We start from the raw sequence: 27,967 nt of genomic DNA, 5'->3' as shown, positions 1-27,967 counted from the left end.
CATATGGAATAAAATTAATTCCTGCATCAAACCTATTGATTCCTGAGACTCAATGAGATCCAGGTTACGATGTATTTAACTGCTTAACTTGAAGTATACAAAATGGCATTATCCACAATTTATTTTCTTTTTAAGATAACTGTTAAAAATGTAAACTGTAAAAAAAGTTCCTTATTCTGGATTGTCCTTTGGTGTAATCCATATTTACAGATCAGTATACCTTTGGCACAGATAGTAGTTTATAGAACTAAACTGAAGAAATACATTCAAGCTGAAGTGTCACCTATGCAATAGAAAAGGTTACCTGATACAGATAAGACCATATGCCTTTCAGGAATGGTTTTTCTTTGTAAATAAAACATTTCAACCACAGCCAGAGAAAAGAATATTCTCACTTTCATAGGTCATTTGTATTAATGTTCTGAAAATTAGAATTAAACTCAACAGATTAAACATGGTTATCTTATAGGGTGAAGAACTACTGGAAGTACGGGTATCATTTGCTTCTAAATCATATTTAGTCACAGCTGTGACAGTGCTATGTTTTGGAATTGTTATATTGAGTATATTATTTCCAAAGGTAGATTGGAAATCTTCTATTTCAGGATGTGTAGATAATGTCACCTTACTCTGGGAGGGTAACGAAAATACAGTTCTGTTAGACAGGATCTTTTCTTCAGAGTCTTCTATATTAGAAAGCGCATTTGAGGATATCTGAATGCAAATATCTTCTGAAATGCAAACATGGAGGTAATGGATGTCATTTATATCAGCTCTGGGTTCACAACTCTGCCCTGCATAACAGTGGCAATCAAATTTTTCTATGAATGTTTGCAGATCCTGAAATGCTGGCTGCCCTTGTAGAGTGTATTTTCCATCCTTTGTCATCTGAATGACAATATTCTCAGGGTTTAAGTGAAGATAGTCACTGGAATTCCATTTTTTCCGTACACAGGCACCAGAGTCTTGGCATAACACCTGGCTACAGATTCTGGCTGCCATTGTGACATTGATGAGGTATGGGGTCAAGGTCCTCCTAAGGTAGTTGTCCAGAGTTCTGCAGGTGTTCTGTGAAAAGAATATCATATCTGCATAGTTTAGTGTAGAAACCATTAAAATGCTGTCATTCTAACACCACTGTACTGTAGTGGATATCTATGAATGTTTCTTCTGAGGTTTTGATAATAGATAACAGTTCCAACTAGTTGTTGGAAGCAAGTTTATCTGAGAAATTGCTACACAGTTCAAGGATCACAGCAAATTTATGTGGGTAGTTGCTGTAGATGTGATGAAAAACACATCAGAAAGCCAACAACTTTAGGCTTTAATTTTATCTGTATATTTCATGTAGCTTCTTGAATCAGATGCATTTAAAGAAGTTACATGAAGGATCGAAGTTCTTTTTTATGGTCTTGAATGGTTTGAAGGGATCTTGGAAGAAAATATCACTTCTTCAGCCTGAACAAATATTTTTTTTCTATCAAATCATCTCTATGAGACTCTTCAATTTTGCCCTGACTTGAATAGGCTGCAGGAAAAGGGAGCTTTCACAGCATTTTTGAATGGAAAACATTTTGGGAGGATGGTCAAACTGGATGTATGCTAAGAGAATTGAGCATTTGAATTGATCACAAAGATGACATATATTCTGTGTATGCTTGGCACAGTTTAATAATCAGAGGCTTTGGAAACTCTTTGTTTCTGACACTGTCTTCTTAGGGCATTTGCCTAATACCACATATAGATACAGCTAATATTTACACCTGTGGAGATGACTTTGGTGAATATGAGGTACAGGTAGGTTTTTTTGTTTTTCTTTTAGGTATAGATAAAAACCCTGCCTAGAAATTTTGGTTGATGCAATTCTTGCAGAAGGGAGGCTCACAGTAATAGTTCATTGCTGAAAGGCTACTGACTCTGATAGCTGTAAAAAAAAAAAAGGTGTGATTAGTGCACAAATACATAGTCTGACTGGGCTGTGGAAAGTTCTGTTTCCTTACATGAATCTCAAAATTCAAGCAATAAAAGTGGTTGCTTATCTGTGGTCTGATATTGCACTAATAGGCAAAAAAAAAAACCCTTCAAGTGCAACTGATAATCCTTTCTCAAATGCAGGCACATATAATAAAGTCAAGCTCAGATTCTCTTGGTTGTTTGACCCTAACAACTGGGAGGTTTATTTGGCTATGCTTTCTATGACAGGAGGCCCAGCAGTGCTTTAGAGTTTCAGCTCTTTGCTCTTAGAAGACTTCAGAAGAGTCTCCCCATACAGAAGTTTATTATATCTAGCTTGCCTGGGTATGAATGAGCTAGTTCGAAAGATTTATTTGAACATCCTTGTAACAATGTTTCTCAAACTATGTTTTTTCCCTTCCTAAAACAAACTAGATTTTTTCCCTTTTCTGACCCAGATCCTTCTTCCTATGAAATTAATCAAAGTAGTACTTCCAACACACACAACAGGCTGACGCTGAAATTTCACAGACTAACTCCTAGTGCTTTAAATATTCTTGCTAAATGCACTACTTTAAAAAGTAGAAGAGTCTTTTAAAAATTGTTTTGGGCAAGCACAAGTAATTTTTTTCTGTACCTCAAGACTGCAATGCAATGAGAATATAGGAATTCTTTCCTTAAATTAAGCGTGAACTTGCCTACAGTTACCATGGTAGCTTGTCCAGTTGCTCAGATCCAACACCAATAATCTGAAAAACTGAACTCTTACTCTGTGTGGTCAGTGACGATCTTCATATGCCTCAAATGTGCTTGCTTTTTTTGACTCGATAGGACTGCTGGCAATATAGAGTCATTATTATAAATGTAGAAGATCTTATGTAAGTAATCATAATGCTTTATGTCCTTTTCACTTTAGAGCTCTTTAAAAATGTCATGTTAATCTGGCATACCTTATTTTGTGTTAAATTCATATCACCCCAGATCACAATTCCAGAAGCACCCAGTGCAGCAGATTCTCCGATGGTATTTACCAGGTCATCCTGAGGGGAAACATGTTATAGCTTACTTATCAGTATGATTCTTTGTACAAGGGCAAAGGGTATAATGTGTATAGTAAATTACATATCCAAAATAACTGCTTTGAGGACAGCAAGTAATTATACACTATGCAAACATTCTGCTCTCAATTACACTGTTTTATTCTGGGATTGGGTTGCACAGGTGACACCAGAAAACATTGCCGACTATATCCAATTTATGCATGTCATCTGGTTAGAAAAACAAGGCTGTAAAACTGAGATGGTGGTTAGGCATATGACATACACTCCTCCAACCATTTTAAATTATGTTTTGCTGCATTGCCTTGACACTGCTCAGAGCTGGTAGTAGCTGGTTTCAGTAATGCTGCCTGAAGCAAAAGCTGGACAGCACAGCTATTTTGGTTGTTTGGCTTGGGTTTTGGGTTTGTTTCTTTTTGTGTGTGTATTTTTTCTTAAACTTTGTATCAGGTACCAGAAAGTGCTAAAGCAGAAAAGTAGCAAGAAAAAGAGCTTTCATCAAGAGCAATCAATTTTCTTCAGAGGATGGCTCTGGCCTTTTACAGAGATTAATCTGGGAAATTTGTTTCTGCTCATATCTCCTTTTAGGGTCAGCTATTAACCCAGCCCTAACAAAAATCTTAAAGCTCATCCGGCCTGCGAGAGGACTATGGGTAGAAAAAGAACAAGGGGAAAACACAGCACATGAAAAGGAAGAATGTAAGGATTACAGGATTTAAGCGATTGGTTAGGAACCCAGTAGGGACTCTGACAGCACCCCTTCCTCCCTGAAGGTATCCACAGAACTGGGGACAATGCCCGGTGATGCAGTATCTAGAATGTGAGATGACAACAGACAACAATGCATTCACCATTACTACAACATCTAACTTCACTTTCCTCATGGTCTGGATGACCAGGAAGAGATTCCCCAGATTGGCGGCATCTCTGATAGCATGGGTGTATATAAAAATATGAAGGGGAGAGTATAGCCATAACTGCAATAAGATGATTAGACCTTAATCAGAGCCTAACCTTGACTAACCCATGAGATGCTGAAATACTATTTGGAAAGCTACTGGAGTACAACTAGGGACAGAATTTTCTCACTATCTTTTAACCCTTATTCAAGGGCTATCTCCACTCACCTGGGAGAGATATTCCTCATAGATATCTGTGAACACTGGACGTGTATATACAAAAACTGGAAGAGGATGAGTAGCACTAGAGACATAAGAAATTCTAATGGCTTCTTGAACTCTGTTGCGAACAAAGAGCTGGGCATTTCTGGAAGATCTTAAGGCTGTCTCTAGATAGATAGATGGATAAAGTGCTGTGCTTTTCTCCCACAACCAATTAAGCTCATTATTTCTTTCTATTTCAATATCTAAACAGGTCCCTGTGTAATTATGTGGGTTTTGTTTGTAATCATAGTTGTAACAGTCTGGATAAAGGTAATATCCCCACAGACGATTTGGCTTCATTTCTATGCCCAGCTTTAAAGATTCCAACATAATTGATTTTGCTGCAGCTTCAAATTCCATTTTGGCTATAATCCTGGCTTCGGCTTCTGATATACTGAGGTCTCTCTGCTGAACCAGTTCAATGGATTCCTGCCTATAAATATCTTTTGATCCCCAGTTTCTTATCCATACAGGTCTCCAGTTTTCCCAGTCAATGACAGCCAATCCAAATTGTTCATCTGAAGGAATATAGAACTGGATGTCCTCTTTGGCTTTCTTTAAATGATTCTCCAGCAGTGAGAGTTGAGGGAGTCCTCCATTTAACGCCTCTCCCGTGATTTCATTTTTGTAAGGATAGTAGCCAAGCCTGTCTGGATAGAAAAGAGTGATGTTTTGCCCAGTGGATGTCTTCAGTGTGCTTCCAATGAAGGAAAAAAAATTCATGTCCAGCTGTACTCCAGTCCTTTCAGTACAAAGCTCTGTAGGAGCATTCCAGATAGAAAGGAAGGGTGAATTATGAACAAGTGGACGAGCTCTTATGTTCAGAGATGAGCAGCAACACACTAGAAGAGTGGCAAATACCATACCAGATGCTATAGGATACGTATAGGTAACACAGATACCAAAACTTTGTATTTGTCTTACAGTTTCCATTGTAGTATGTGCAGTGACATTAGGTGGTTTTGACTGGACAAAAGCTAAATGCTCTCTGGGTGTTAGAAGGTTGGCTCTCTGTTAAATGCTTTACCATACAGTATATTACTTCAGATCAATACATATTAAGCAATATTCCTTGGGTGTAAAATTGGGGTGTCCTTTATCTGACGCTCTCCATCATTTCAGGCTGCAGGAAGCCTCTCAACAACTTCTGAAACCTAATGCAGAAAAAGAGACAGATGTGGATAAAGCAAGAGATGATAAATGTTTAATTTCTAACCATGACACACATACTATTTGTGATTTTGAATGCATTGTAATCTTTGAATAAAATTCTCTTATGAAGCAAAAGCATAATATGTAATCATAGAGGAAATAAATTGTACATATATAAAATCATGTATATATAAAGTAGGTATAAAACTGACAGTGGAATCGTAGCCAGTGAGTCATGTATCTGAATGAGTATGCTCAATAGTAGCCCTGATTGTACCTGTGACTGAAGTCTGTAAGCAGTCACACAATATCTTCTCTTAATCAACAGTAATGTATGTGTAGCATTTCTCACCTATTTCAAAATACAGCCCTAGCTCTTACTTAATTAATTTTACAGAGCACTTAAGGGAAGTTAAAAGATAACACAAAACTGGAATCTGGACTGCTGTATATATGCAAGAAAACAATCTATGTACACTCATTTAACTCGGTGAGGTATCTGAAATATTATAGGTACTCTATCTTCTGTCCAGAGCTCTATTAAACAGGCTCAGAAGCTATGTATCATCTTGGTATATGGCCATCTTTATGTTGCTGGAGGCTATTTGAGATCTACAGATTAAGTGACCTTAAGTTTGCTTGTACGTGTAATTCATTAGGAGAGCTGAAGTTGTCCATACACCCACAGTGAGCAGTCACACTTTTATTGAAGAACATAATGGAAGCGGTGGTAGTCATGGTGTGGTCATCAACTTTTACATAGTAGCCCAGGAGCTAAACCATTCTTGGGTGCAGTGACTCACTTGAACCCACTTCCCTCCTGATTTTGAAATAGTTCAAACTTGCATCCGTCACTTTCCATAGGAGCCTCATGACAAGGCCATAGAGTATCTAAGGAGTACATAGAAGTGTGCACAAAAATATAGGAGCCACCATGAAGTGGGCCACAGTGTGGCTGGCAGCGTAAAGTCTCCAAGTACAGATTAAAAAGAAAAGCCAAAAAAGATTTTGATTTGCATTTACTGAATTCAGCTAGGAGTGAAAATCCACAAATCTCTGGTTCCTACACCCTGAATTATCTCTCTCCCTCTGTTTCTCTTTTCTGTGACTACTTAGTGTAAAACAAGCTGCATGGGCACAGAATCTTAGATCTCTCTTCCCCCAACAGCACATACAGACAATAGGCTGCAATTATAATCCATTTGCGTTTTTTCACCCTCCCTCTGGCTGCATGGTTATACTTCTGATGTGTTTCAGTAAAATGGCAAACTGCCTCCATCCGTCAAATTGTCACATAAGCAGGAAAGTTTGACAGTATAATGGGAGGTTGATAGACTTGAACCTTCCCAAATTCAGCCTCAAGCCAGATTCACAGCAGAGACTGTTGTAGTACTAGTACAAAGAGTTTCCCTGTGTGCGTTCACTGTTTGATCACATCTGAATCTACTGAAAACTACAGATTTGCTTTGTCTGAGAGAGAAAGCCACGTATGAAAGGAACTATCATGGGGGGGGTGGGGGGGAGAAAAGGCAGAGCAGCATGACGGAAATCTAGACCTTTGGGGGATCAAAACAGTAAAGGAACCTATGCCAACAAATGGACTAGATCCTGTCCCTGGTCACAGACTTCACACTAGAGATTTTTCTGTGATTCTTCTTAATTCGAGGGTAATTTGCCTCTTCTGAGGACTAGGAGGAAATGAAAGACAAATGAGAAAGTTGTACTGGAGGAGGAGATCTCTAGGAGTCAAGTCTGCCAAAGGAGAGAGGATGCATGCATTAGAGGGATCTTCAAGACATGCCAGAACCCATACTCTCAGGCTCCCAGATTAGCAAGTCTATTTTGCAGATCTCACTGTACTTCTTCCTCATCCGTCATTTCTGATGCCAACAGGCAGTAGGGATCTTTTCCCTTTTATTCCTTTTCTTCCTGGGCGCATTGCCAGCTCTTGACCATTGTGTCAGTGGAGAAACATAGAGCTGCTCACCATTCCTTTTGCTTGGTCCCCAACCTGGCTGAGAAGGGAACAACAGCCAATTCAATATTGTTGGCTTAGAGCTCCCAGTACATGTGAATGAAAACAGCTACTCAAAGACATAAGCATGCACAGCTGAAAAACTGGCAAATAGGCACCTATAGCAAGGGTTCTTGGAAGACGGTTTGGCAGCAGAGAAAGACTTTTTTCTTTAAAAGCAGAACCTTATAGTCCTGGAGTAGGAAGTGCAAGTAGAAGGAGCAGAAAGTACATCCATGCAGTATCTTCAAGCATCACTTCAGAACTCATTAGCAGATACACAAAAGACAGGTAAGGAAGGGAAATAAAATGTAGCATAGGTGGCGAGGTGCAAAGTACAACAGACCTATAACTGCAACAGCTTCCTCCTACAAGCCATGGTAGCACCTCCATCTTCCCAGTAGCACTGCTAGTCTCTAGAGCCCAATTTCTGACCATAAATCAAGCAACTTAAAGCACATTCTACATTCTCTAGCAGGAGTGTCATCAGCACTTCTCTTCCACAGACCTGCACAAACTTTCAGCTAGGATTTTGGCCCAGTCATCCTCTTTCCCCCAGTGTTCACAGTGCTATGTGCATATCTGCAGAGAACTCCATGTCTTTTCACAAAGAGCTGAGCTCTGCTCCAGTGTAGTTCTGCACTTCTTTATTTACCTTAGCTTTTATTTTCTCCCTTACAGGAAAGCTTTTTGTTCATCTTCAATGGTCAAGTTTTCATCAACATTTTGGAAGAAATGGAAACCAGTGCCTTGAAAGCTAGACTACCAGTCAAGAAGGCCAAGAGCTGTAAAGGAAAAGTGAAACAACAGATACTTGAGACCCTATGATCAAGAGGTATGTATGGTGACTGCTTATTGCTTTCAACAAGCTTGAATCCTCCTTCATGGTCAAGCTCTTTTGTTCTCTTGGGACGATAAATAAGCAGCAGTAGACAGGAGTTCTCACAGTTGTGTTTGCATTCCTTCACCTAGTCTTCAATTGTCCACTTCTTTTATCTTAAAAAGCCTTATTAATCACAGGAGGAAAACAAGTTCTTGGTATAGAAATAGCAGATGCATTGAAGTCTAAACGTTCATACAGATACTTCATCATTCTGCACCTGCTGATGTGATAACTAAAGAAATCCTGCCAAGAAGCAGTTTCATAAGATAGGCTTATATTATAGATCTGATCACCAGGAAACAACGTATGGCTGTGTTTAAATTGCTCCAAGAGCAGCACTTCATTTACATGGCATCTGCTTGATGAGTCTTGTAGAAAACAAGGCTTCATGCACTTCCCCCAACTGCCCAGACACGACAAAAGGAAAAAGCCATCTCTCCTCTGATCTAAACTCTTTGAGCCTCTCCTCATATGACAACTGTTATAATCCCTTATTCATTTTTGTAGCAATTTGCTGGACTTGCTCCAGTATGTCCATTTCCTTCTTGTACTGGGGAAACAACACCAGGGGTGGAGACAACACTACAGTGTGGTATCACCACTGCTAAATAGAGAGATGAAGCACATTCCTTGTCAGATTATTCCTTGCCAGCTGCGGGACTTTGCTTTTGTTGAACTTCATGAGGTTCCCATCAGCCTGTTTCTCCAGCCTGTGAAGGCCCCTCTAAGCAGCAGCATGATGCCCTAGTGCATCAGCCACTCCTCCCAAGTTTGCATTGTTTGCAAACTTGCCAAGGGAGCACTCTGTTCAGCTAATTAATCAAGATGTGAAATGGTATTGGACCCAGTATGAGCCCTTATTATACATCATTTGAAATGGGCCTCCAGCTGGACTTCCTGGCACTGATCACAACCCTTTGAGCTTGGCAGTTCAGCAACTTTTCAGTTTCACCATCCATTTATCTAACTTGTACTTCACCATTGAAAATATCACAGGAGACAGTGTTGAAAGTCTTGCTAAAATCAAAAGAATCTGTAATAAAGACAATATCATCTGCTCTTCCTTTGTTCATCAAGCCAGTCATCTCTTTGTAGAAGGCTGTTGGGTTGGGCAGGAATGATTTCCTCTTTCTTAATACATGCTGACTACTTCCAATCACATTTTGTGCTTAATGTTCAGGAATGTTTTCCAGAATTATTTGCTCTGTCAGCCTCCCAGGGATTGAGGTGGGGCTGGGCTGACCAGCCTATGGTTCTTTGGATCTCCTTTTTTTTGGCTTTTTTGAAGACGAGTGAAATTTGTTTTCATCCAGTTCTCAGAACCCTCACTCAATAACCATGACCTTTCAAAGGTTATCACGAATGGCCTTCCAATGACATCAGCCAGCCAATTCAACACATACAGCTTCTCACGGACACATGAAGTCATGCCCCATAGACTTGCGTATGTCCAGTCTATTCAAGTGTTCCCTAACCTGATCCTCCTCCACTGAAGGCAAGTCTTCCCTCCACCACTCTTTTTTTTCATTCCAGAAATGACTGAGGTGGTAAAGCCATTGAGTACCTCTGCCTCTTCCATGTCCTTTGCCACTGGACCTCCTGCCTGCCGCATTCAGCATTGGGCCCACATTTTCCCACATCTTCTACTGCTGACAGACGTGTAGAGCCCTTCATGTTGCCCTTAACATCTCTTTCCAGATTCAACTCCAAGTGGGCTTAGGCTTTCTTAATCCAATCCTTACACCTCAGGCAGTGTCTCTATTCCTCCCAGTTCACTTGTCCTTGCTTACCATTCACGTGTTCTTCCTTCTTATGTCTGAGTTTTGTCAGGAGATCCTCCTGCTTTTCCTTGATTTCCTACATGTGGACCATTTTTGAGCTTGGAAAAGGTGATTCTTGAAAGTCAATCAGCTCCTGGATCCATCTTTCTAGGGCTGTCTCCCAGGCAGTTCTTCCAAGCTGATGCCTAAAGACATCAGTGTGCTCTCCTGAAATCAGTGGTTGTGATCTTGCCATTTGCCTCTTTTGGGGACCCTGAACTTCACCATTGCATAATCACTGCAGCCAAGACTGCCTCCAACCTTCACCCTCCCTGTTTGTAAGGTTCAACAGAGCATTTCCCCTTGCTCACTCTTTGCTGTATTATCCAAAGTGACATTTCCCAAGATGGTACAGACTGATACTTCAATGAAAAACTAAAAGAAATCCATACTGAAATTCTGAGGGAAAGTATTTTCCACTTATGCAAATACATCTTATTAAAATTGAATAAAACTATCACACATAGAGAGCTGAGATATACTGGTATTTGCCAGGACAGCGATCCTTCATGGGATTGGTTTTGTCCTAACAAAGTGGGATAACCTCAGAAAGGAGCTGTGGGACTGGTTCAGCTTTTACTGTGCCCCTGTCTCTGGCTGTAAAAGATTTCTTGCACCCAAAGTCAGAAAACTGCAGGACACAGATTTTTTTCTTTGTTCCTACAGGCTTTTTTTTTTTATGAGTGGATTTCAGCAATATGCTGATTTGATGTAAAGAGGAAAGCATTGTTTTGAATCCTGTATTTGCTAGTTTAGCTAGAACATATTTATTTTTGGCTAATGTTGCAAAGTTTGATTTAACTGATTGTTGGGAAACAGTGCTCCTCCAAATCTTGCTGTAATGTGCTCTGCTGGGTATAAATTAATACATTATTGTATGCAATAATTTCCAGTTAAAAGGATTGCCTGTAGCCCCACCTAACAATGACAGCTCTGATAAATGTTGCTCTTTTCAGTCTTCTTGAGCATCCTCCTGAATGAGCTGAGTCATAAAGCCACCCTTGTCTTTGTCAAAAAGTCAATATCTTTACAATATATTAACACTAATTGCTCTGGGGCTACCTGACTAGGAGTACATACTGATGGATCTAAATGCCCTTTGTCTAAGGAAATAGCTTCTGCTTTATTTTCCCAAATTTGGCATTTGTAAAAGTTAACTATTAGAGGGAATCATATTAATTTTCATGGTTTAATTATTTCATCATTTTTCACAGCATGAACTGCACTGCAGAAACACACAGTTGAAAGTACAGCAAGTGTGCTCCTGTATTTTGGTAGCTAGTCAGTCATGGATGCCAGGGGAGCCTGAAAAAAAATGCCTCACTTGGCCACAGACAGAAAATAAAAGGGAGAGGAATACTATACATACCTTCGGACTTCACACAAATATTATGCACCACAACCAGATGATGTATCCCATCAAATAAGCATTATGTTATTTGGCTTATATTCAAGAAGTGCCACTAAATATTAGAAGAACTCAGGTTTGGGCTTTTTTAATGAAAATTAGACATGAAAGTCCATGTTTAGCCTTGAAATGATTAGACATTGCTTAGTGAAGTCAGACCTGCTAACATTAAAAATAAACTTAAGCCAATAAGTACAACCAGTATCTGACATTGTGATTTTAGTAAATCTTAACCACATTTCTCAGATTTCAAGAACAAAAAAAAAAAAACAAAAAAAAAGCCCATGGAATCTCACTTTCCCTGGTTTAGTTTTAATGCTGAGGAAGCAGTGGTGCTCCTCATGACTTCTGAGGGAGAAGCTGGGTGTTACTGAGCTGCGGTATCTGGTTGAGCAATAGCATGTAGAAATACTTTTAAGCCCTAGTTATCAATATAATTTTAGGTTATAAATGACATAGTTTAAATGTTTATTGACTGTTTCTTGCATTGCACACAATGTGTTGCTGCCTATTAATTAGTAACATAAAACAGTAACAGAAAACACCGATGTAAAAATTGGTTGGGCTTTTCTCCTGTGCCAAGGAAAATATGAATTCAGAAGTTGGCATGTGGAACTGTTTTGTTGTTTTTTTTTTTGATAGGGCAGAAGAATCCAAGTCTTTAAATCCTTCTAAAGCTGTGGTGCAAGTCACATGGTCAAACACGCAGATGGGACCAGAATATTGAGGATTTAGTCCCTATTCTTTCATTTTCATATAAACACTAACTATGTTAGTGTAAAAATAATTCCCAACAATACAGACAAAACATGGTATTAAACAGTGTAACTTTATAAGTTCTTTGGTCAAGTTGCTTTAGATCTTCCTTCATCTTGAAGGCTATGAAAACAAAGTTGTGAAAGATGTCTGAAGACTTCTGTGAACAGATCAGCACTGATCAAATCCTAAGGAGAAATAGAATAGACTCCTAGGATCTGAAAAACAGACTAAGAATATGTTAAATTAGTGTTAACAAACTTGGAACTTGAAGCAGAATCCTTCTTCTGGATGAAGGGAACAGTATCACTGCTGGGACTTCAGCTTAGAGAGGGTTTAAACCCTGCTATATATTTGTTTATTTTAAGAGGCGCAGTCCTTGGGCTAGAGGCTGTTTGTTCCTTACAAAGAGGTTTCATAGTCATGACACAACCATAGAGGAAATGCAGAATAACCCTTTAGTTATATTGCATTCCCTACTTGGGTCATTTTGGGATTTCTAAAAGATAAGTCAATGATATTCAAACACACATTGATGTTGAGATGATAACATTAATATCTGTGAGGAATAGGATGCTCCTCAGAATGAAGGTCCTCCTCTAGGAGTATGAGCCATCAGTGCTGCACACCTGATGGCAAGTTTAACCCGATGAGACATTAAGTGTGAAGGATGGTCTTTGTATAGCAGGATGTAACCGCATTGTTATGAAGTAACCTCATTGTTATGAATGCATTTAAGCTGCACTTCTCTGTGAAATCAGAATTTGCTAAGCACTTACTTTTGACAGTGGTTCCTAAACTCCACCCTCATTTCAGTGTAATCTCAGTTGAGTTAGGGCAACTGTTTCTGAGGCCACATAATGAATTGTTCAGATTAAAAATACCTCAGCCAAAAGAAGAGAAAGGAAGGGGGTTTTATGACTAAGTACACAAACCAGCAAAACTGGCTAGTTTAGCCAGCATGTCTGATTTAAGACATGGCTGTCAAACTACACCCTAGTGCTGTGGCTGTCTTTATCATCAAGAACTGCCAAACCACCTCTTTCATCATTGCTTACTCCCATTCTTGAGTTATTTCCTAGTACAGGGCAATGAGTGTGTGAGGACCTGAAGTCTCAGAAAACTTCTAAACAGATTTCTGTGATGGCATGCCTGACCGTTGCCTGTGGAAGACATCAAAGTAAGCCAATGATGTAAAGGTCAGGAGATAAGCATTCAGGTTATAGACAGCCCCCCTTTAAAAATGTATATACAAAAGATTTAGTCAAACTGCCATTCAATTATTTAAATGAGTCCATGATATGTTTTTACTAATGTATCCCAATTATTTTTGTTTTATAGTCTTACAATGACTGCTGCAGCGTTCCATGACTAGTTTCAAATGTTAGGAAATACTATCCTCTTCATTCTTGGTTTCTTTTTCTCTTGCAAGTTCTAATTCTCAATTTCATACAAATTCTTAATACCCTAATGACTTGTTTACTGATGTTCTAATTTTTAGCAAGTTAGCCAAATAAACTGTCTGAACACATTTCCAGGAGTATTTGGAAAATTTCCTTTGCTGTATTGTGCATACTTAGGCTTGTCATTACAGAGTCTGAGTTCTGCCAGTTCCATTGCACAGAAATAGCGGACAAGATAAAGAGTCCATCACTGTCACTTTGCAGAGTATTCCATCTCATGAAGGTTATTCTGCAAAATATTCACTGTCTGCTGAATCTCTAGTGCTTTATGGCAAAACAAGTCCAAACATTTTTTTGTAGCAAGAAATATGCATTACTAGACAAATTTTAAAATCATATCTACCATTAATATCAATTAGCTTACAGCTAATTAGAGTACAGATTGACCTGGGAGTATATTTGTAACACATTTCTGCACTACACTGCTACAACTCTAATGTAGAATAGAGCGAATCACAGACCCATTTTTAAAAGCAACTAGTGGTTTTCTTTGGTTTGTAATTAGTCAAATATTTTTCACTGTATTCCACTGAACCCTCTTGAATAATTCTAATTAGAAGCGTTCAAAAAAGCCCCAAACCAACCAAACAAAAAATCCAATCCTGATTTTCTTTGGTTGAGCCTTTATGTTCAACCTGTTCTTCATCTGACAACTTGACAAAGCTGTAGACAAATTTTCATAGAAGCATACAATGGTCTGGGTTAGAAAGGACCTTTAAAGGTTATCTGGTCCAACTCCCACTGGGGACATCGACTGAGTAAATCAAATAATCTTTGAATAATTTCATCAAGATAATGCTTTGAAATTTGACCCAAGATGTCCAGTGTCAGGGTTTTTTTTTTTTCAGCAATATCTGAATTCCAGTATTATTTAAAACTCTATTGGACAGCAATTTTTACAAAGGGCTCTCGTGCAGATCACTGTGCACTTGGAGTTACAGTACAAGAACAAGCTTCCTTTACTAGATCTTCTCAGTGCTCTCTTCCAAACATGACAATGTTATACCTGCAAATGCATAGGCAATATCACAGGGAGCTCATACTATGGAGGATTATAATATGCTATTAACATGTATGATCATTAGCTCCCATAGGAATATTATTTTGAAAACCAGAAGTCTGAACTGAACATATACAGTGTTCTTTTCTTCTAAGCTTTCATGCAGCACAGAAATAATTTCAACACATTTGGACAAAGCAGATTGCATTTCACATCTGTGTTAAAAATATATTTTCCCCCAACCTAACCATTACCCTGGTCTAGGGATTAATATGGTAAAATGATCTACATTATACAAAAGCAGCTGTACCTTTGGAAGAGGTAAGATTGCCCTGGAGAACATCTGAGGAAAAGAGAGCAGGCTTTTGCTTAATTCTCGGAAGTAATGTAGAATTAAAATTAACACAGCGACCAGTTCTGAATGTGAAACTGGTTCGGTTCTTTCAAGAAAAAATGATAATGGTGTTCCCTTTTAAAAGCAGGGGAGCAGATATACCCCTGGAGTAAGCCCAGCCTGCATGGATGAACTTGTTCCTGGGTTTTCAGCAGCAACACTTCATAGCTAGAGCAACAGGAGGTGGCGGGGGGGTTTGGGGGTGTCCTCAAAGGGAATTATCCTTGGAAATAAATATGTATTATTAACCTCAGTACCAGTTTGCACAGTAACATCTGTCTTCACAGTATGTGTTTCAAGTTCTGTAGTGCTATGCCTGAGTGCTCTCTCTTTTTAAACTTCCTCTCCTGGGACTGTAATTCATTCCATATTCCTTTCTTCCACACAACTATATATAAATAAATATAATCCGAGGAAAATATGAAACCGCAGTAAAGAAATGCACCTTCTCTCAAAGATAATTTCTCTTTCCTACTGTGTCCCTTTTCACCTGCTGTTTCTTCACAATCCTCATTGCCTTTTGTTATTTTGATAAGCCTACTAATACCGAGGAGCCAGTGTAATTACCACCCATCCCTGGAGATAAGCGAGAGAGATGGGTAAGCAGATGTCAAAGGCTCAAAGCAAAGGTGAGTACAAAGCTATGCAGAACACTGGTGATTTATAAAGGAGGCATTACCATTATCTAGCACTGTTTTCTGAGACAGTTATGCAGAGAATTAACAGTTTCAATTGAAAAGAAGAAAGGAGCTCAGCTGGACCTGCCAGAGCAAGCACATTAACATAACCCTTGGAGAAAGCCTAAGGAAAAGGATTTACAGGGAGGGAGCTGAAAGCAGAGACTTGTGGCTCTGAGCCAACACCAATTTCTTTTTCTTTGGACCTACCACTGCTAGGGAGGCCAAGCTGGTGCAGTCCTTATGAACAACAGCGATAACTGACCTCCTCACCGGGTCTTCTTCTACCTGAAGTAACCTACAAACCTTTATACATTTTGACTAAACAGCAAGGTCGAGAGCCACAATGAAGTCTAGAGGGTAAGAGATCTCAACATCTCTCGTGTTGAGAGAGTGACTGTAGACCACTTGCCAGGGGAGCTGGGACAATGTGTGCCATTCAGGCCTGGTGCTTACCCTCTCTCAGATTTCTCCCTGGCTTCAGCAGAGACCCATGCCAACCTGCAGCTGTGCAAGCTGTGCCCAGTGTGCGCTCCATTGCTTATGAGCAACTCTGACTCAAATCTCTTACCTCAGATATTTTGTGGATTACCTTAGCCACCTGCGGCTCCACATAGAAAATAACTATTACACTGCAACATATCATTTCCCTGAGTTTTTGAAAGGCTGAAAACAATCAGGTGTATTTTCTTTCACCCCTGACTAGAAGCATTCACTAGAGACAAATAACTTCTTCTTAAACTTCCCCAGGCAGAATTTTATACCAATAGACTCCTAAAACCCAAAAAATCCCTACTTTTACTTCTAAGTGAACGCCATTCCCACCCGCTGTAGACTAACAATCTTATTTGAAATAAGACCTGTTTCAAGTTTTTAGGTTGGTTTAGCAATTTTGTTGGTATGGAGACACAGATTTTACTCAATACCTCCAAGAGCTACATATCTGCAGCTTATAGGTAATCTGTTGTGTGTGCAATGGTTCGGTGTATCGTTTGCTATGAAAAAAAGTTAAAACAGGCTGAAAGATAATGGGGTGGTAGCATCATACATGGTTCAGAATAGTGGTTGTTACACCTCACAATTCCGGACAATCTTCCTGGTAAGTCCTACTGAAATTTACCTTCCCTGGCTGAGATTTACGTTTCCAAACAGTAAAAATGTAAGCAATATAAAAAATAAGCAATAAATACTCACCCACATGGTTCTACGGGTCAGGACTTGCTGGAGTGAATAATCGAGTGAGTGGACAAAATAATTATTCCTGTCTGGAAGGGCAGGGCTCTGGCCCAGCCAATTGGGATTTGTATCTGGTGAAAGCCTTAGCATAATTATAGGGTAGTTGATTAAAGGTGTCTCCTGTCACAGCTGATTGCAGTAAGTAGTATAACAACACATTACCTGTCAGAGGTTTTACACTGTGTTTTATAGTCCACTGAAAAAATGCTTTGAATGAGTTCTTTTTTCCTAAAGTAAGAAATGTTTTATAGTTTGACTTAATTTTGCTTTTTGATGCAGCAGTGCTTTGAGTAATGGCTATGCAGAAATGGGGTAAGAAGTAAGCAAAACTGTATCCTGCATGGCTGGATCATTGAGTACCCCCAGGCAGTGCATCCGCGCTGGGCGGGAAACACGATCGTAGGAGGAGATCCTTCACTAGTAAGGAAGTGGCAAGGCTGCTGTGCCTGGAGATCACTGAACTGAGACACACTGGGCCAGCTTCCTGCTCCCACAGAGATTCGGGCAGGACCACCAGAGCATCCCTTGCAGGTGTTGATGAGTTTGTTAACACCCAGATAAAGATAATTAAACAACCATCCGCTGTTTGTTGTTAAACTCCTAGCTCTGACTATGCTCATGCTGTAGTTTGTGTTGAGGGGCTCCCAGAGCAGTGGGATGGCAGGCAGTACCACGGGTTAGAGCCGATTTGAGCTGTGGCCCCTCTGTTATAATATAGCAACTTAAAAAATGTTCCTTTTCTTCCTCAATATAAAACCAGTTTTGTCTTTGGAATTGGTTTCAGTCTCAAGACTTTCAGTTCAGTTCATTCCAGCAACATCTCCTCTGGCTTTTATCATCAAACTATTTCTTCCAAAACAAGACTTGCAGTCACTGATACAGAAGGCTCCCATCCCCGGAACACCCCCAGCAGGTGGGTGATCTGCAGATTGTTCACCCAGTCCTCTCAGTCTTCTCTGTGGGCATTGCTCAGCGTTAAGAACAGCCTCAGTGCCCCTGCTAAGCCTGCCACCAAAGGCGTTAGTTTTATTTGTATTTTTATGATGTGGATATCTGTCCATTAGCAACTGGAGAAAAGCCACCAGTATCACGCCCCACAGCTGCCAGCCCATCAGCAGGCACTGACAATATTTAGTTGCTACTGAATGAGCTGGATTCAACCCAATAACCTGGTGCTAAATGTTACTGTGCTCCTCTAAATCATTATAGTATGGCTGTTGGGTGGCTCCTCACTTCCATTTGATATAATACAAATTGGAAGGTGCTCCTGCTGGCCGTGGGGCAGCAGGAGGTGAAAAATTACAGAAGCCACAGCTGGCAGCTGAAAAGAGAGGCGGTGTCATCCCAGATGGGAAGAGAAGCTGATAAAAAGATGAAAATACCACCCCATTGATACCATTGAATGCTACAAATAATAATAATAAAAAAAACTAGTGGTAATGTGCAAAGGCAGAGATGGTCCAAAGGTTCTAAGCAGTGTAGGCAAAATTGAACTCTGCTGCCCCAAAAACAAAGTATTGAGGAATTGATCCCATTATTAATCAGTAGCAAAACTCAACACTGTGATTTGTGTAAGGCTAAGGGAATGGAGTGAAAGGAGGCAGGGGGCTCAGCTGAAGATGTGGTATCTCCCTTCCCCTCTCCCCTCACATCACCTGCTCTCCTGCCAGTCTGGTTCCACTGAGATGAATCCTGCCTCCCTGCACTTCTTCATCTCTCAGCAAAACAAGGTATTAAGGCAGCTGTAACCTGTTTCTCTGCAGCTATCCTGTGAACCTCAGTCACGCCTGTCAGATCCTTCTCTGCACACCCCATATCCCCTTCTTCTAAGCCCACCCTCCACAGAGGTCCTGTTCTTTTTCTCTGTCCCAGTACAGTTTGGGATATCCCCACCTCCAACCTTCATTTCTCCAAAGTGCCCATCTTAACCTCCACATCCCCAAGACAGAGGGACCTACTCCATAGTATGCTCACCCACCATGCCCATGGGACAGAGCCTGCCTTCCAATTCACATCGCTCAGGATGCTCTTTTCCTTCACCCCTTCACAATACGGGGCTGACTTCCCTAACTCACTCCCAGGATTCTTGATGTTGCTGTGCATTGCCCCCAGCCAGACCCAGGCAGCGTTACACCCCTTGCAGTTAAGCTGTGAGAGCTGAAGTCACACCAGTAGTTTTGACAGCACCACGTATGTTTGGCATGCCCTGTGCGCACCTGAGATTTGCTTTCACCATTTTGATATGACTCTATTACAATTTACCACCTCTTTAGCCAAGATTTTCTATATATTTGTCAACTCCAGCCTAAAGATTCAAACTGCTTTTTGGAGAACCATGGCTTAACTTGACCAAGATCCCCCATTTGGTAGAAGGTTCAGCTACCCACAGAGGTGAACCTTCATAAGCAACTATCACCTATGTTCTCTTTTGTTTGAAGGAGCCACTTTAGTGCTAGAGAATCTGTAAATCTTTTTTTTTTTTAATTATTATTGTTATTTTTCCTGCCCTGGCACAGTTGCATATGCAAGGCTACCTCTGACTTGTGCTCCTCTGTGCCAGCTAAAGGAAACTGGCTATGGGCAGCACAGTTCTCCCCTGGGAGGCCTCCTCCCAAATGGCTTGTACTCAGTGCCTTCCAGGATTCAGATCTAAGCTTTTAAAGGCAACACAGAAGGCTCTTTTGCCTTTATTTTTTTTCCCCTACAATTCTGAATAACAAACTCAGTTTTGAGAATGACAGATCTAATTTACATTTAAATCTTTCTAATCCCTTGCTGAGCTGCCATGACAATAGGCCCTGTAAAAATTAGTAAATAAGAATTTTCTTATTTACCTGATTGCCTTTCATGTCTCCTTGTCTTTTATGTCAATCTACGCCTAGGCACTTTCAAGTTATATCTTCAAATAGGAAAGCTAAAAGCAATCTGAGTGAAATGGTTTTGTGTTAAGAAAGATGCATTTCTGTGTGTCCTGTGTACATATTGAAAGCAGCAGTTTTAATCAAGGAGTAAAGAGGCACCCTCCCTCACCCAGCCGAAGTGCAAAAAGGTTTGTAAAACTAAGTTCCAGCTTAAACCAACAGCAGTAGCACAGGTTGCTTCTGAAGCTTATATAGTCCCATATTCTCAACTGAGAAAATCCATGCAGTGAACATAGCTCTGGTGCATCTGTGCGGATCTATACCAATGAGCCCACATTCACTAATACAATGATATTTGGGATTGCACCTTTAGCAAGAGTAAGCCCACTGCCCTATTCATGTGCACTGATGTGGATGTCTAGAAAAGGTTCCTTTCCACATAGGTTCAAATTACATGTGGGGAGAAGAGAGAGAAGCACACATCGTCACCACAACAGCATAGAAAAGGAACTGCTCCACCCTGCATCCTCGCCATTGTAAACGCTGGATAGTACAAGGAGCACTTACCAGTCTTCCCTGTACTCCGAAATTCGTGCCATTTAGGATACCAGGACCACTGGATCGCAGGAAATCCTGCTTCTTGTTCTCAGCCAGCCTTCACTTTTGTGCACAGAATGTGTCTTGTGGGCCAGAACCTTTCTTTTCTGTTATGGCAATGTAATCCACCTGGATTTCATTGATGTAGTAGACATGCAAAATCCATGTTAATGTTCTCCACCCATATTTTCCTAACATACTAATGTTTGTATTAACCATAGTCTATGAGAGAACAATGAAAATATGACATACGATACTGTCCAGGAATAAACCAGCTTTGGTATATAACCTTGACCTTCACCCCAAACTCAGGGACATAACACTGCCCCAAGCAAAGACAAATGCCAGGCTCACAAGAGACAAGGCTTGGTTTCCTGGCTATTGCTTTGCAACAGGTTATGTAAAAAGGAGGCAGAGAAGGAAGGAGAGGGCCTGGAAATGAGCTCTGGCTGGGGTGACTGAAGGTGCTGCAGTCCCCTCTTGCCCTCCCAACTCTCAGCTGTAAGCTCTCTGCATGTGCAGGAGAAACAGGTAACACAGACACAAGCAGCATTCTGCAGCCAAAATCACCTTCAGCTGGCTGTTACCTGAACCCAGCAGGCTCTAGACTGCAGCAGTGCCTCTTCTGCTGCAAGTACATGTTTCCTACTATGCAAAATACTATTTTTCTATTTCACAGTCAATGTGGACTCACATGAGTTGGAGAACCCTGTATTCCCTGCTGGTTTCTGTTGGTCCTCTGGTTTCTTGGAACTAGAAGATCTTAAGGTCCTTTCCAACCCTAACTATTCTATGATTCTATGATTCTTTTTTTTTTCTATTTTATTTTTTAACAGACTGGCATTTTCTGAAAAAAAAAAAAAGGATAGTTTTATCAAACAGCTCCCATTCAGCAGTAATTTACAGTGTGTTTGATTGGGAGGTTTTTGTTCTTTTCACCTTTGCATGTATTGAACTTGATTTGGACTTTGATCTCAAGGATTTTTTACTTCTGAGACCTTCTTGCAGTTAAATTAGCTCTTTCTCCTGAGCATTCAAAACTTCTCTGCTGAGTCTGCTTGTTTTTTTTCCTGCCATCAACTCTGCTTGTGAAGTCAAGGAGAGTAAAAACTCATTACACCTTTGCTGTAACCGTGTGTGCACTGGAGGGAAGTTCTGAAGTGTAAAGCAGTAAAAGGCTATGATTAATCTGTGCCCTGTTTTACCAGAAGTTCAAGGGCTCCAGAGGCCTCTCTCAATTCTATTTGTTTATTTACCTATTGCTAGCTCACATACCACTTCTGCAGAAATCAGAAATAGATTAGTCCCCATTTCTAACTAGATCTATCTAGAAATAGTCTGTCCATCTTGCATAAAAAACAGAGGCTGTTCCTTACTTGTTTCTGTCAGAGTGATAAAGCCAGGGAACTTTGTTTGTGATTTCCATATTAAGAACAATAATACAAGAAATTCTAAATCCGGTCTGACAAAGACATTATTCACTTCTAAAGTAATTTTGAAAAAATGAATTATTGAAATAAATCAGTATCTCAGTTTATTATAATGCTTGAAAAAACAGATCCCACTGTCTCTTACCTTCAAAAAGTCCAATTTACTAAGCCTGCTGAGAAAAGTGCTCATTAAAGTAGGTTATAAATGTTCTGTGTGAAGACGACTACCTGAATTTGAATTGAAAACAAAGCCAAGGGTTTTCACAGGGGCTAGGGTAGGAGGTTGCTTACTAGCTAGCTCCCACACCTAACACAGCTGGAATGCGGCCTGAAAGAAAGTCTGTGTTACAGACTGCCTCTGAACTGCCTCACCTGCTTGTGAAACGAATTCAAATAACTTCTGAAAGCTGCAGAAGTAGCAGTTCATTTGGATTGCAAAGTAGCAGAGTTAACAGTCATTTGGATTGCAAAGTAGCATAGAAAAGGTAAGTGTCTTCCCAGGCTAGCAATCTACATATTGAAGACATAAAAAGAACTACCTGGAGGCATTAAGACTAGTGCCAAAATAAACTCAGGAAGACCCATGGCAAGTGAAATGGTGGTTCTGGGCAGCACTGTCAGTGTTCATGGGTTTATAGAGTCTTAAAATGTTTTTGTACATTATAAAAATTATACTACACTTCAGGATGGCACTGCCCAGTATTGTTAGTGCCATTTCCTAAAGGAACAGCTTTAGGAAATGGCGCTTTCCATGAGAATTTCATGTCTAGACCGCATTTAATTTTCATTAGTTTAATTCTCTGCAATATAGAAATAGAATTTCTGGGGGATTTTTTTTATACTTTTCAACTAGTCATTTGAGAACCATCAGGGTTTCTTCTATGCTTGACTGTAGCCAGAAACTGTTTCTGTAAAGATGATATGTGAACTTCTGGAATGCCTGCGAGCGTGAATCATTTCTTTCCGATTCTGTCTCTCAGACCCCAAGTACAGGTGTTTGAACTTGCTAACAAAACCACATGTAATCAGGTCATTGTGAAACCAACAGAATGTGAGAGCGAGATGAAGATTAACAAGTTCAAAAGCTTTATGTAGGACTGTTTTAGATGGTGGGTTTTTGCTATTTTCTTACTTCTTCGTTGAGCAAACAGAGTAAATCACCCAGGACAGATGTTTCTCTCAACATAAAGGAAATTATCAATTTACTGAAAAAAGGGAAAGATCTTGCAAGCTCGGAAAATCCTAAAAATGTGGGAATTCTACTCTAAGTATTGTATCAGCAGTGAAAACATCTTAAGAAGAGTCTCTTTCTCTCCTCTTTTATTACAGCTGAGTTCACATGCTCCCAGATAAAAGAGGAACTTAATAATGGATTAGACAATAACTAGTCTATTTCTTAAACTGGGATTTTATCATACTATTTTTTTAAGAAAAGTTTAGGGAAATATTCATTTATTTTCAAAAGCCATTTTCAAAGAAGTCAATCACTTCCAATTACCACAGGATATGCAACCATTCTGCAGCCATGTTTAGTAGTTCACCTTTTATTTGCTACTTCAAACAGTTTTATAACATGTAATTATCTATAAAACACTGCTGAATATCTCAGGAATAGATTTACAGTCAGGCAATGTACATCTTGCTCTGATCCTGCCTTAAATACCTGATGCAGCTTTGCACAGGAGGAATTGTTTACATGATTAATGGTAAAGCGTGCAGCACCTACCCATAGCAGAGGAAGAAATCTGAGTCTTACCTCATGGGCGTTTTATAAGAACTTGTCCAGAGCTATTGATTCATGTTTTTTAGACTCAGTTTCTGTCTCCTTCTTTGGGCCAGAGAATTAATTGCCACGAATCCAAAACATGCAACTCCCTTGAATTAAAGATTAATTTACAGCTTTCCTTTGGCATAAAACAGCTGCTTCTTGCTTGTTAATGTTTTCATAGTGGTTAGATGTGAGAAAAAAATATCACGCTGAAGTAATTTGTTACCAAGAAAATAGAGAAAAATGATCAGGAAAATACACTAGTGTAAAAAAAAAAGATGTAGAAAAGCCCCCAAATGGAAATGCCCAGTTGCCCGATTAGTCACTTGTTTGCTAGAGGCATGTAGTAATAGGTCTCTGTTAGTGTGACATGTACACAGACACATCACAGGTAAAGTTTCAGAGAGTCATATATATTCATATGTGTGTGTTGATGTGAACTGAAATTACGTGCCAGCTCAGCATGCACAGCCTCCTCAGAATCCTAACAGAGGCTCAAATGTAATTTCAGACAAGTGTTTATTTTTTGCTGAGCATGGCCTACAGCATGGACAGCCTACAGGTCTGCCTAGGTGGCAAAAGCAATAATTATCATATGGAAGGAATGACGAGGGAAAAGGTTGGATTCAACTCAATAGAGACGTATGCAAAAATTTGTCCTGAGGTAGAAGAAATCAATTGAGCAGAACACTGAAGATACATCAGAACACGGAAAACAATAGAAGTCTAGGAAATACAGCAAGGTAGGACTGAAGAAATAAAGGATATTTCTCTAAAGGACATTATTAGGAAAACACAGTAACATATATCTTATAGGCATGAAATGGAAAAAGAATGAAAAGGGATGAACATTACATTCTTATATTCTCCCTGTCCACTAGGGGTTAGGCAAGGACTAATGAATCTCAATCATACTAAAAAAGACTTAAACTGAATATTAGAAACCTTTGTAGCAGTAAGAGCAGATAAACAATAGAATACTTTGTCTAGGACAGTTGGTAAATCTTTCAAGGAAGTTGTAGATATAATTAATCCTATAAACTTTGGAAAGCAAGCGATAATCAGATTATTTCCAGAGGACCCTTTCAGGATTGTATTCTTTGACTTCTGCAGTATTAAAAGATCTCTTTGACTTAGAATTCTTTTCTTTAGTTTGGTTGACACACAATACCTGATGGCTGCAGATACAACAGGCAACATTATGATTCAAGAGATGAGGCACATTGCAGGATTGTTTGCTAGATAAAGCTTTTAAAGGCTGCTCACATTTTCACTGCAAACCAGTGTAGAAATATTAGAACCAAAGTAGTTTTGTAAACTCCACCCAGTTTCTGGTGCTGCATATTTGTGTTCATAAGCATTAAAAGCTCCTCAGTCAGTGTAAGGCTAATTCAGAAATTTTAACTAGTAGACTCTCAAGATAGGTACTTACACATTGCACCACCCACAGTTACTGACTGTGTTTAAAAATACGAGCCCATATTTTATCAGTTGCCCAGATGAAAACATCAAGTTTGGGCTCATCTATGTCATTAGGTGCATCATTTATGTCCTCACACCAGAAGTGTGAATTTCTGCACACTGCAGCCAGTAACTAGAATGAGTTAAACTCATATTTGATCTTGCTTCTGCACTGCAGAGCTCATACAAGACTGCACAAGCCAATGTTGAGCAACTTGTCCATAGCTGGTCTTCGTAGCCTTGTGAGCATTTTTCCAGTATAGCAGCCACTTGTTCACTCTTGCATGCAATATGATTATTGAATTATTAGGACTTTAAAAGGATTTTAAACTCTATAAATATAAGATATAAAAGCCTACTAAAAATTCATTGCAGGCATTGTTATCAAATCATGATCATCATGACGTGAGAATGTTAACATCTTCCTGAAACCCATACTTGAAAAAATAGTGGTCTGTTCTCCATCCCTTCTCTTAATGGATTCAAAGTATCTACAGTTAAATCTACTTTATTTTTTCTGCTATTATGCCATCACAACTGAGTTGAAAGCTCAGTTTCAGCCTATCCAGTTAGTATCTTGGCTACCTGCTGCGTCACATAAAATTGGTAAAATGACTTCAGCTTTCTGTCATAAAATCTGACATGCAGCTGAAAGTAACTGAGTTAATGACAATGAAGGCTGAGCTATTTTCTAGCTCTTCAGGCAAATCAGAGCTTAATAACTTTGAATGATACTCACAGAACATTACAGGGAAGCTTGCATCCTGCTGCCTGTTTTATCCTACCGGATAAGATAAAAGATGACTATTAAGCTGCTGGGATGATACTTTCCTTTAACACTGTTGTGGTTTAAACCCAGTCAGACATACAGTTGCATTACTGCTACTGCTGAACCCAGGACAGACACTAACAATGAGACTTTTTCAGCCATCTAAAAGTTAGGCTCCTGCTCCAAGGTAGTTATTCAAGACACTCTTTATCTTTGGCAGAAAGAGTCAGAAACCCCTAGAGCATGACTCTTCCCATCTATGTACAACATCTGTCCAGTATATTTATCCTTGCCAGGAAATACCTTCTCCCTCTAATGACTGAGTAAATTACAGGCACATACCTGGGTCCACAGTCCTAACACATAAATGGTTAAAGTCATAAGGACTGAATGTCACAGTGCACTTTACCCAGGCAACTTCATGCATGTAGCTGCAGTGCCTACTTTAGGAATGCAGTTGTCATAGACTCGCTCTGCAGGAACCTCTCGAGTTTATCTCAGATCCTGAATGGTGGGTGAGGGGGGGAGGAATCACCCTGCACAAGTGCCTGTCTCTCTCCATTGCCTGCAGATGGTACCTAACAAGAACAGGCATCTAACTGGTTCATCAAATGTATGTAGATGAATTCCAGACCTAAATAGTCAGTTATTCACACAGAAAATGAAAAGCAATTTGTCTCCATAGGAGATGGAAGCACTTTCTGCACTATATTGCACTACTCAGGATGTGATAAAGGACAATGTGAATATCATCACACAAAAGTATTCAACCTGGAAGTTAGTGCACAGGCTGAAGGCATGCTAAGGACCCACTGGGCCATCAAGCTCTAGTTTACAGGCTCATCTACATTTTCTTCAAGATACTGTGTAACTGAATACTGGATGTGTAGCCTAGTTTTTAATAAAATTATATAAAGTCTAATAATTGCCTACTTAAAAGGAAAAGAGAGAAAGGAAAATGAAAATGTGGGTATTGATAACTTTTCCAAAGAGCATACAGCATTAGACAGTTTAATCAAAGCATTGCCTGTACCAAATTAGCTCTAAAGATGTCCACTACATAAATAATTATTATCAAATTGCTGCAGCAATAAACTGGACAAGTTATTTTTATAAAGAACAAATATAGGACATCATCATGGTCATCAATAGGGTTTGAGCAGCAACCAGGGCAGATTTAATAATGGTGACTCAAAGAGAACAAATGCAGATACCAGTAGCTTGAGGAGTTCATAAGTACAAGCACACACACATTCAAACCCTTTGGCTTTTTGAGTTACAGCGGTGGGGCTAGAAATCTAATTTTAGAAAATGAGGAATGCTAACAGATCCTGAGGGTTTCATGAGTGCTTTCACCAACCGCTCATTCATCACCCCATAACATAAAGACACAGTTCAAAAGTAGTTTCTGTTATAGATTGACTACCCATAGATTGACTCAAAATACTTCACAAGCAAAGGAGTCACCCTTTAAAATTAATTTACTTTCAAAAACAGATGCTAAAGAAAACCAAAGTAAAGGAACTGCCCCATAGAAACCCACTAACACATACTGTCCTGGTCTGCCTGGGATGGCTGCCCTTCCACCAGACACATGAATGAACACATGGTGTATCAGCCAGTCATGTAGCAGGAGAGGGAAAAAAACAGCTGGTATTCCTTCAGTCTCTTCTCTGCACCACCATAAGTAAAAGTGTGCTTGGGAAAAATCAGCCTAGTGTGCTGCCCATGCTCTTTCAGCAGCACACAATATACATTTGGGGTGATACACATTGTTTATCACAATTATAGAATGTATCTGCAAAACAGGGATAAAAATTACCTTTTTTATTATTATTATTCAGCTAAGATATAAATTGCCATCTGGAAGCAGGAGTCATAAAATGTAGCAAAATAGGTAATGACAACAGACAAGCTCAGAAAGAAAAATAGCTTGGCACCATCCTCACCATTGGTCCCAGACCGGGTTCCATATCCCAGCAAGGTGCAATCCATCTGGGAGCTGTGGGAGCATGCATGACTCTCTCATGGCAAGTTCTTCCTTTAAAAATTAACTCATTACCCTGGATTAACAGCTGGCACTTAGCAAATACTGTCCATGCTC

At 39.7% G+C, this 27,967-nt stretch overlaps 1 protein-coding gene across 5 annotated transcripts; it reads right to left on the bottom strand.

Annotated features, from left to right (window-relative positions):
- On the bottom strand, positions 1 to 27,936 carry SPAM1 (sperm adhesion molecule 1). 5 transcript variants are annotated; one of them, XM_062609716.1, is made up of 5 exons: positions 21,130 to 21,184; positions 20,406 to 20,564; positions 4,139 to 5,328; positions 2,904 to 2,993; positions 1 to 1,068 (listed from the first exon to the last, which is right to left on the bottom strand). In XM_062609716.1, the coding sequence occupies exons 3-5, from the start codon at positions 5,105 to 5,107 to the stop codon at positions 364 to 366; spliced, it is 1,764 nt and encodes a 587-aa protein (XP_062465700.1). In that variant the 5' UTR covers positions 5,108 to 5,328; positions 20,406 to 20,564; positions 21,130 to 21,184; the 3' UTR covers positions 1 to 363. The 5 variants fall into 5 exon arrangements, with proteins under 5 accessions (XP_062465700.1, XP_062465702.1, XP_062465699.1 ...); XM_062609718.1 differs by lacking the exons at positions 20,406 to 20,564; positions 21,130 to 21,184 and adding an exon at positions 27,813 to 27,936; XM_062609715.1 differs by lacking the exon at positions 21,130 to 21,184 and having other exon boundaries at positions 20,406 to 20,838.
- Between the last annotated feature and the right edge of the window lie 31 nt (positions 27,937 to 27,967).

The sequence above is a fragment of the Pezoporus occidentalis genome, unplaced genomic scaffold (assembly GCF_034315485.1).
Source record: "Pezoporus occidentalis ecotype Australia unplaced genomic scaffold, CSIRO_AGI_Poc_V1 ctg14, whole genome shotgun sequence".
Classification (NCBI taxonomy): domain Eukaryota; kingdom Metazoa; phylum Chordata; class Aves; order Psittaciformes; family Psittacidae; genus Pezoporus; species Pezoporus occidentalis.
Note: the sequence above shows the minus strand (reverse complement) of the source record. Positions and strands in the feature narration are given on the sequence as shown.

Bases quoted from the DNA above. Each gene is read 5' to 3' on its own strand.
- SPAM1 (XM_062609718.1), bottom strand. From the start codon at position 5,107: ATGGAAACTGTAAGACAAATACAAAGTTTTGGTATCTGTGTTACCTAT. The intron at 2,994-4,138 runs GTGAGTGGAGAT...GTTTCCCCTCAG, and splicing joins ATGAGGAATATCTCTCCCAG to GATGACCTGGTAAATACCAT. The intron at 1,069-2,903 runs GTATGCCAGATT...TTCTTTTCACAG, and splicing joins TGAATTTAACACAAAATAAG to AACACCTGCAGAACTCTGGA.